The 8,022-nt window shown below is 54.1% G+C and overlaps 1 protein-coding gene across 1 annotated transcript; it reads right to left on the reverse strand.

Moving 5' to 3' along the window:
• Nucleotides 1-1,919: 1,919 nt before the first annotated feature.
• On the reverse strand, nucleotides 1,920-3,219 carry PC9H_008274 (uncharacterized protein; the record flags this gene model as incomplete). Its single annotated transcript, XM_036777788.1, has 5 exons — nucleotides 1,920-1,939; nucleotides 1,991-2,096; nucleotides 2,143-2,311; nucleotides 2,364-3,016; nucleotides 3,064-3,219. The coding sequence occupies 5 exons, from the start codon at nucleotides 3,217-3,219 to the stop codon at nucleotides 1,920-1,922; spliced, it is 1,104 nt and encodes a 367-aa protein (XP_036631408.1).
• Nucleotides 3,220-8,022: the final 4,803 nt, after the last annotated feature.

Below are 8,022 nucleotides of genomic sequence, written 5' to 3' on the forward strand. Positions count from 1 at the left end.
AGAACTAACCAGCATCTTGCGTCCCCAGAACGGGGTCAGAACCGCCCACCACCGCGCCCTACGTCCCTACAGCATATCTCCTCCTGTGCCACCCCCGACCGTTTTCTCTACTCAGCTATCTAGCCGACGCCGATTCTGCGTAAGGGCGCGGTCTTCCTCTCCACGAACTCCATAACAGAGGCCTCCACCACGTCGCCAAGTCGAGGGAGCACAGAAACGCCCATACCGCCAAACCGGCACCGCCAAGGCCACGAGCAGCAACGACCAGGTACTCACCTCGCGCTGTCACTTCAAGCCGCGAATCGAATAGTGACGATTCGGCGAATTCTCTGGGTATAGGACGAAGAAATGTGAGCCGACCACCCCGTCGTCTCCTCGGCTCCTGAATGTTATAATCGGATGAAGTCGAAGTAGCTAACATGGCGGCTAGAAGATGCGTCCTTGGCTCCTTGGAGACGAACCCACCGCCCATGCCCACCTGTCCTTCATCAAAGTCGGTAGAACCAGCGACCTGTACCCTCGAAATCTACCCCAAACACTAATGCTGAAGGACTGAACAGATGTAACAGTCGCATGAGGGCGTCGAGCACAGGTACGTACACTTGTTATCACTTCCACAGTGCGGCGCCCCTTCTTCTTTCTCCCTGACCTCCACTCTGCGGGATTGTGATTTGTTTGTATTCTCTAAGCTACAGACTCGGATGTTGCAGAATCCTCTATGAAGCAGTCAGCGCAGTCTCAGCCGCGTGCCAGTCCCTGATCAATTGCTCCCGCTTCCCGTCCCTCACGACGACGTTGCACTTAAACGGCAGGGGAGAGAACACCATCCCAGGCTGTATATGATACGTTGCCCCCATTTGTTAGCACCAGAGGAAGGGATTTGGCAGGGTATAGACAGACGAACCTTCTGGTACGCGGAGTCAAGGTCAATACCTCCCGTCGGTGATGTCTCATCCTATCCACTGACTCCGGACCTAGTGCTGGGTTAGGTCGGCCCAAAACTGGTACTTCTGGACTACCCTACCTCTTTCTTTCAACCTCATCATATCACTTATTGGCCAGAACCCTGTAATATATCACACAAATATGTATATTTTACCATTCAACTACCAAGTTAGATAGCTATGTGGCTTGGGATTAGAGCGTTAGAGCTCGCGAACGCGAGCTCTAACGCGATTTAGGGTTATAGATGAAAAAAAAAGATTGTAGGGATCCCCTACCGACTATTTGAACCCTACCATAGGGTTTCCAACCCCTAAATTAGGGTTCAAAATGTTTCTCCCACGGCCGTAAATGTCCCACACTCACCGCAGAAGTTGCCCGAAAACCACACGGGCACCTCGGCAGCCCACAACGGGAGTGGGACTGGTGTAGTGCCACTCTTCACGGGCACTCTTGTAGCCCACAGTGAGAGTGGGACCACAGTAACCCTCTCTGCTCCACGGGCTGTTCAGGTGCCCACAGTGAGAGTGGTCGATAACGGTGGGCTCCACTCCATGGGCCACTAGGGTGCCACACCGCACACAGCCTCACATACCACTCACCGCTGCACGGGCACCGTGGTGGCCCATAGCGTGAACACGGCCAATACAGGCCTCTCACACCACGGGCACCCTGGTAGCCCATGCAGCGGACAGCTTTCCTGATGCTGCACTCTCATGCACGGGCATCCTGGTAGCCTGTGAAGCGGACAGCTCTTATTGTGAGTCCATCGTGCAGTGATAGCGGCCTAATATAAATACAAGATAGGTAGTGGGGTGCTATCAATACAAGTAAGCGGGGTGTAAATGCAACAAGATTGTACAAAATGAAGAGCTACGTATACAAGATGGGTTTTAAGATCTAAGCATGCAAGAAGAGACGATATTGCGGCAGCAGACGCGCGGTGATTGCGTCGAATGAGAGAGAATGGGGCGCGTCTACCATGATGGACATGTACCTACGGTGGAGTCAGGCGTGGCTAGAGAAATAAGCAGGCAAATGAACTTACTAGAGATGTGGAAGGTGCGCCACGCGTTGGTGACCTTCACGTCGCCAGTGACGTTCACGATGATGCGCAGAACACCGTCGGCGAACCCAGATCTGACGCTTTCGGGCTACTGTAGTGAGTAATCAGGCTGGTTGAAGGACTTGGGGACTTACAATTACTTGGCCCCCCACGTCTGTTGACCACTTGTATGAGACCTCGTTCGTTTGCGCGACCACCGAAATCCGTTGGCCTTGGATAATGAGGTCGATGTCGTTGCGAGTGACGCCCGGCAACTCCAAATGGAATGCGAGGCACTTGCCGAGCTCCTTTTGAAGGATTTTGCTGCAAAGATCAATAAGAGGTCAATAAACGAAAACGAAACCGAAGAACTTACGCGGGCGGGGAAACAGGAACATCCCCTGCTTTTGGGGGCATGTGCAGGGGGCGCGGAGACGGGGACTGAGACGATGGAACGCACTCTGTCCAGACGCGGAAAGGAGATGGCGATGTCGAGTGATGCGAGGATGCGGGAGATGGCAGAGTGTACGGAACGGGTGGGGTTGGCGATTGAAGTCGGAGGCGGGATTGAGCAGGTGTTGGTGTGTGGTCAAAAGGATCAGACAGGCCTGGTGTTGGCGTGTGATGTGAAGAAGGTGGGAGGGGGGATGGAACTGGCGTTGGCGAATGGCGGCGGGCACGAGATGGGCCTGGCGTTGGCGAATGGCGGCGGGCACGAGATGGGCCTGGCGTTGGCGAATGGCGGCAGGCACGAGATGGGCCTGGCGTTGGCGAATGGCGGCGGGCGCGAGATGGGCCTGGCGTTGGCGAGTGTTGTGAAGAAGGTCGGCTGGGGGATGCGTGTGGCACTAGGCGGCGGTGATAAATCGTGATGGACTCTGTTGAAGCAACAGGAGAACGAGCAGGAGGATCTGGGGGATTCGGCATTGCAGACTTGCGCTTCTTGCGCTTCTTGGGTGTTGGCTTGCGGGTGCGCCTAGGGATGAGGCCCCGTCTTATCAGTTCCTCGCGGAAATACGAGGAGAACATCTATTTGATTCGTTAGTAGACCATCTGAGAGTTCCATGGCCACGCACATTGGTATGCTGCTCTAGCAAAGGCCACTGCCGCGACCAACCCTCACGAAGCTCTGCGTTGAACTTCCTACGCTCAGGAGTCCCCTTCACCGTGCCGTGGTACTGTAGAACCATCGTGTTCATGTAGGCGAGCTGCTCGGGAGTCGCCCACGGCATGTCGAAGGCGAAGGAGGTGGCGGAATAGAGGCAAGTTCGATAACCCCTTGCCCAGGTCAGCCACCCCTGTTTTGGTGTCACAAGTGTGACTCAACGTTGGGCGCTTACGGACTTGTTCCATCCCGACCCACCACCACCCTGCGCGAACGTCGATTGGGGCTGGTTGGGGGACTGGATGGACAGTTTCACTGGTAAGCTCCACCTTATCTCTGCGTCCGGGCTCACACCCTATACCCGTTTCCCCTCACCACGACCAGTGAGGATGACCAGGCGTGCAGACGAGGTCGATACAGTGCACTCACGACAGTATGGGCTGCTGGGATGCCCACGGGCGTAGCCGCGCGTACCAAGGCACTCCCAGCCACTCCCTTCGTTCAACGGGCACCCCCGTCGCCCGCGGCCACTTCTGCGCGTACCCAGCCACTCCCTTCGTCTTAACGTCGCACCCAGCCACCCCCTTCGTTCAACGGGCACCCCCGTCGCCCGCGCCGACTGCTGCCCGTACCAAGGCTCGTACCCTGCCATGGTCATCGCGATACCGACTGGGGACGAAGACGTCGTTCTCAGCCTGCAATTACTTGCATATCTCAGCAAGTACCCTCATGTCAGGCAAGCTTTCTACAAGCCTCGACTCTCCTTTCACCCAGCAAGCGCACAGCTACCTGGCCGGAGCTACCCTGGAGGTGTACAGGTGTGAAAGGAGAAGGAACGCGCGAACGCCTCTGTCTATGGCTCCTCGATTGCGGGGCCGTCATCATCATCAACATCAACCAACCCCATCCCATCAACTACGAATGGACCTTCTCCGTCGTCTTCGACCTACAAAGCGTTCACGTCATCTCCCAACCCCCAACCCGTCCACCAAACCAACGTCTTCTCCTTGGTCGAGCGCTTTACGTTCCGACCTAGCGCTAGCGAGTCGGATTTACCGAACGCGCCACCGAAATTGCCCCAAGAAATACAATACTGGGCCGGAGTGATTATGGGAAACGCGTGTAGGAAGGATGAAAGTCGTAATGGGATCAGGCAATGTGCCAACAGTGCGTACGGTACCTCTCTCTACCATTGCACAACTCATGTTTTCATAGTGCTCTGCGGTCGCTGGGAGTCGTATCCACGGGAGTTTGATGTCCCTTGCATATTCTTTCCGAGCAATTTCTCATCACTTAGTATAATTCCTTACCTGTAGACTGTCCGCCTTCGTACACCATCATCTGTCACCGATTTAGGCATATATTTCTGTTTCTCCCAGTCAGTACTACTACCACCGTCATTTATGATTCTGCAGTCGTCCTTTCTCAATGTATCATAGCTAGAATGAAACTACTGCCTCGTTAGTTATCGGCGAGTGTATGGGCTACGGGGACGCCTGTGCGTAAGACGGCGCTGCGTCTTCAGCTGTATGTGTGCACCGGGCGCTGCGGGCGACTGGGATGCCCGTTGAGACGATGGGGGTGGCTGGGTACGTGCAGAAGTGGCCGCGGGCGACGGGGGTGCCCGTTGAACGAAGGGGGTGGCTGGGTGCGACGTTAAGACGAAGGGGGTGGCTGGGTATGTGCAGAAGTGGCCGCGGGCGACTGGGATGCCCGTTGAACGAAGGGAGTGGCTGGGTACGCGCAGAAGTCGCGAATGTTGAGGGTCACACGAACGATACAGACAATCAAAGCGGAACATACCTCCGGTTCTGCTGATCGTCCCTCCGCCTGCTGCTCCATCTTACGTCACTTTATTAGGTTAAACCTAATTTGCAAGTATGGAATTCTTCAAATCTTGTTGCATATATCCGATGTATACATACTAATAATGTACTCTACAAAGTCTGACGGTGTTCGGCGGTCCCGTTTGTGAGCAATGAGGCACACAAATTGTGTCTGACCGTCATGACCGTCATGAGCGCTTGATTGACGGTCAGTGACAGTTATGACCCACGCCATGCTAGGGACATCAGAAGGACATCGCAGGCTGTGTCTACCACGCTGCACACTGGTGAGTACTCCTCCAGTGACTGTTGTGACTCTCCATGACCGGCAAGTTGACCGTCATGACCGTCAGCCTGACCGTCAAGTTGACCGTCATGACCGTCAGCCTGACCGTCAAGTTGACCGTCATGACCGTCAGCCTGACCGTCAAGTTGACCGTCATGACCGTCAGCCTGACCGTCAAGTTGACCGTCATGACCGTCAGCCTGACCGTCAAGTTGACCGTCATGACCGTCAGCCTGACCGTCAAGTTGACCGTCATGACCGTCATGACCATCAGCCTGACCGTCAAGTAAGCGCCAATGACCGTCATGACCGTCAGCCTGACCGTCAAGTAAGCGCCGATGACCGTCAGCCTGACCGTCAAGTAAGCGCCGATGACCGTCAGCCTGACCGTCAAGTAAGCGCCAATGACCGTCAAGTAAGCGCCGATGACCGTCAGAGGTTCTCATGCATTCTCCATTGTCTGAGGTTCCTCTCCATTAAAATGAATGTATTCAGCAACATATTCTGCGCATATTTCCCTGAACCGACCCCTGAGATCACTTGCTCAGTTGCACCGGAATTCCCGAGCAAATAAGCGCCCGTTGACCGTCAATCTGGGCGCCTAATGACTCCGGAAAACCGGAGCCTATCCACTGCGTCCTGGCGCAGGCAAGAAAGAACCAAATCTGCTCAGAGGGATGAATATAAAGAACAAAGTACAAAATATAAAGCTATAATTGTCAAAGCAAGACATGTTCTTCTAATACAGCCGTCACCGTACTATACAAGACATCGCTCTTATCGTTCACAGTGTTTGTGAATAAGCAGGCACCCATCCATGGCTCTATCTCGCTCACCCAGAAGGAGTATTGGCCATTTTCAGTCCTGAAGACACCAATATCCAGCCTAGCAAAAAGCCGAAGGTCGGACCAAAGGTTCCTTTCCCCCGCACCAATCTTCTTCCAATCTTCTTCCTGCCCCTTGATAAACTTGTAGAGGATATTGGTGGCGAAGCTACGAAGTCGCTCAAAGCCATGGGAACCCAACCAGAATGGGACATTGCTATCCAACATGTCGAACACCTCCTGATTGGATATCATGGACGCCGTTCGTTGATTGTCCCCATCGCCAGCACTGAGAAAATAATGCGTGAACAAAAGATAGCAACTCAGAGGTGTCTCACTCACCGTAGCTTCTCCAATGGGATGATGCTTACAGGCTCCATGGACACCATTTGGGACCCACCCGCACGCGTACCAACCGTGTAGATCAACTCGCCTCCAGCAAAAAAGCACCTCACCTCACCCTTCTGCTGCATCTCCTGGATGAGCGGTTGAATGAAATAGTGAGGTCTTGGAATGGTCGCGTTCGCTGTTTGCCATATCTTTTTCGTCTTCTTCATGTCGTCCTTCACCTTTTTCAAGACTTGCCTTGCCGTGTTGTTATCATCCACCTTCCAGACATGGCTTGAGCTTGCCCCCATAGTTCGCTTGATCACAATGGAATTGAGATCGACGTTCATCTGGCGCAGTTCCTCCATGTCATTGAAGCCCAATACTGCCGGGAATTTGCCAAGGGCGTCCATGAGGCCAACAGAGCAGTGGGCGACAGACAAAAGAATATTCCTTTTGTCTGATAACCACCATAGCTGGAATGGGTCGGGAAAAAAGACGACGGATTGGCTCAAATGTCTCAACCCATTCAAGTAAGGAGCCAAGTCCTTTGCCGGCATGGCATTCGGGCTGTAGGTGGGATCTCTGAATGAACGTGAGCCACGGAACCACCGCAGGAAAGAGATCGACTCACAGAGGATCGAGAATGAAGTCCATTCCCCCGCAAATCAGGTCGAAGGACTGGAGTTGAATCCAACCCGGAGTCTTGGATCCTTTGAGCACGAGACGCATCCACTGTCCCATGTCCATGAACGTAATGTCCCAGGCATCCTTTCTAACCCACATCTCGATGGCCAAGGCTGACTGGAGCAGACTTGTCAGGTCTGGGTGAGAGGACGAGTGGAAGGAGGCTTACAAATTCATCCACCACATAGGGCACATTCGCCAAAGCATTTCCAAGCTCCTTCGCACGCAGCTTGTCCACTGAAAAATGATCTGGCCACACCTTCAAAAGGATTTCTGCCAGTTCCTCGTCCACATGCTCTAGCCTTTTGAAGCCTAAGAGATTCCCTTCGTATTCAAAAAATCGAGAGACTGGGTTTCGAAAGTTTGGCAACCAAAGGACCTTTCTCCTGAAGCCCCTGATTTTATGCCCGTCCTTTGCCTTGGGAAAGGGAACGACCTGTTGGACCTTGGGCAGGCTGGATGCCGGTCTGACAGCCCAAGCGGTCGTTTCATGCTCTAGCACAAGCGAAGGTTGAGCGTGGCCGTGCCAGGGGGTTGGCGTGGCTGAGGGTTCCCGAGCAAGGCCAAAGTCGCGTGGATTGCGGGGCGTCAACCAACGTGTTTCATGGATGGGCGTCTCTGCGTTAGAGGGTTGTGGCAGCTGGGATGGCCTAGGGGTAAAGAGGTGTAGGGGATCTTGGGGAGGTAGTGAGATGCGCGGTGGGGAAATCGGTAGGTGAGAGGGGCCTGCTGCGGGTGGCTGCTGTGGGGAGGAAGAACGGCTGGTGTTGAGATTCAGCCGAGCCGCCACCTTCTGCTCGTAGATTTGGGTTAGGGTTAGGGTTAGGGTTAGGGTTAGGGTTAGGGTTAGGGTTAGGGTTAGGGTTAGGGTTAGGGTTAGGGTTAGGGTTAGGGTTAGGGTTAGGGTTAGGGTTAGGGTTAGGGTTAGGGTTAGGGTTAGGGTTAGGGTTAGGGTTGAGGGTTAGGGTTAGGGTTAGGGT

Source organism: Pleurotus ostreatus (assembly GCF_014466165.1).
Source record: "Pleurotus ostreatus strain PC9 chromosome Unknown scaffold_5, whole genome shotgun sequence".
Taxonomy (NCBI): Eukaryota; Fungi; Basidiomycota; class Agaricomycetes; order Agaricales; family Pleurotaceae; genus Pleurotus; species Pleurotus ostreatus.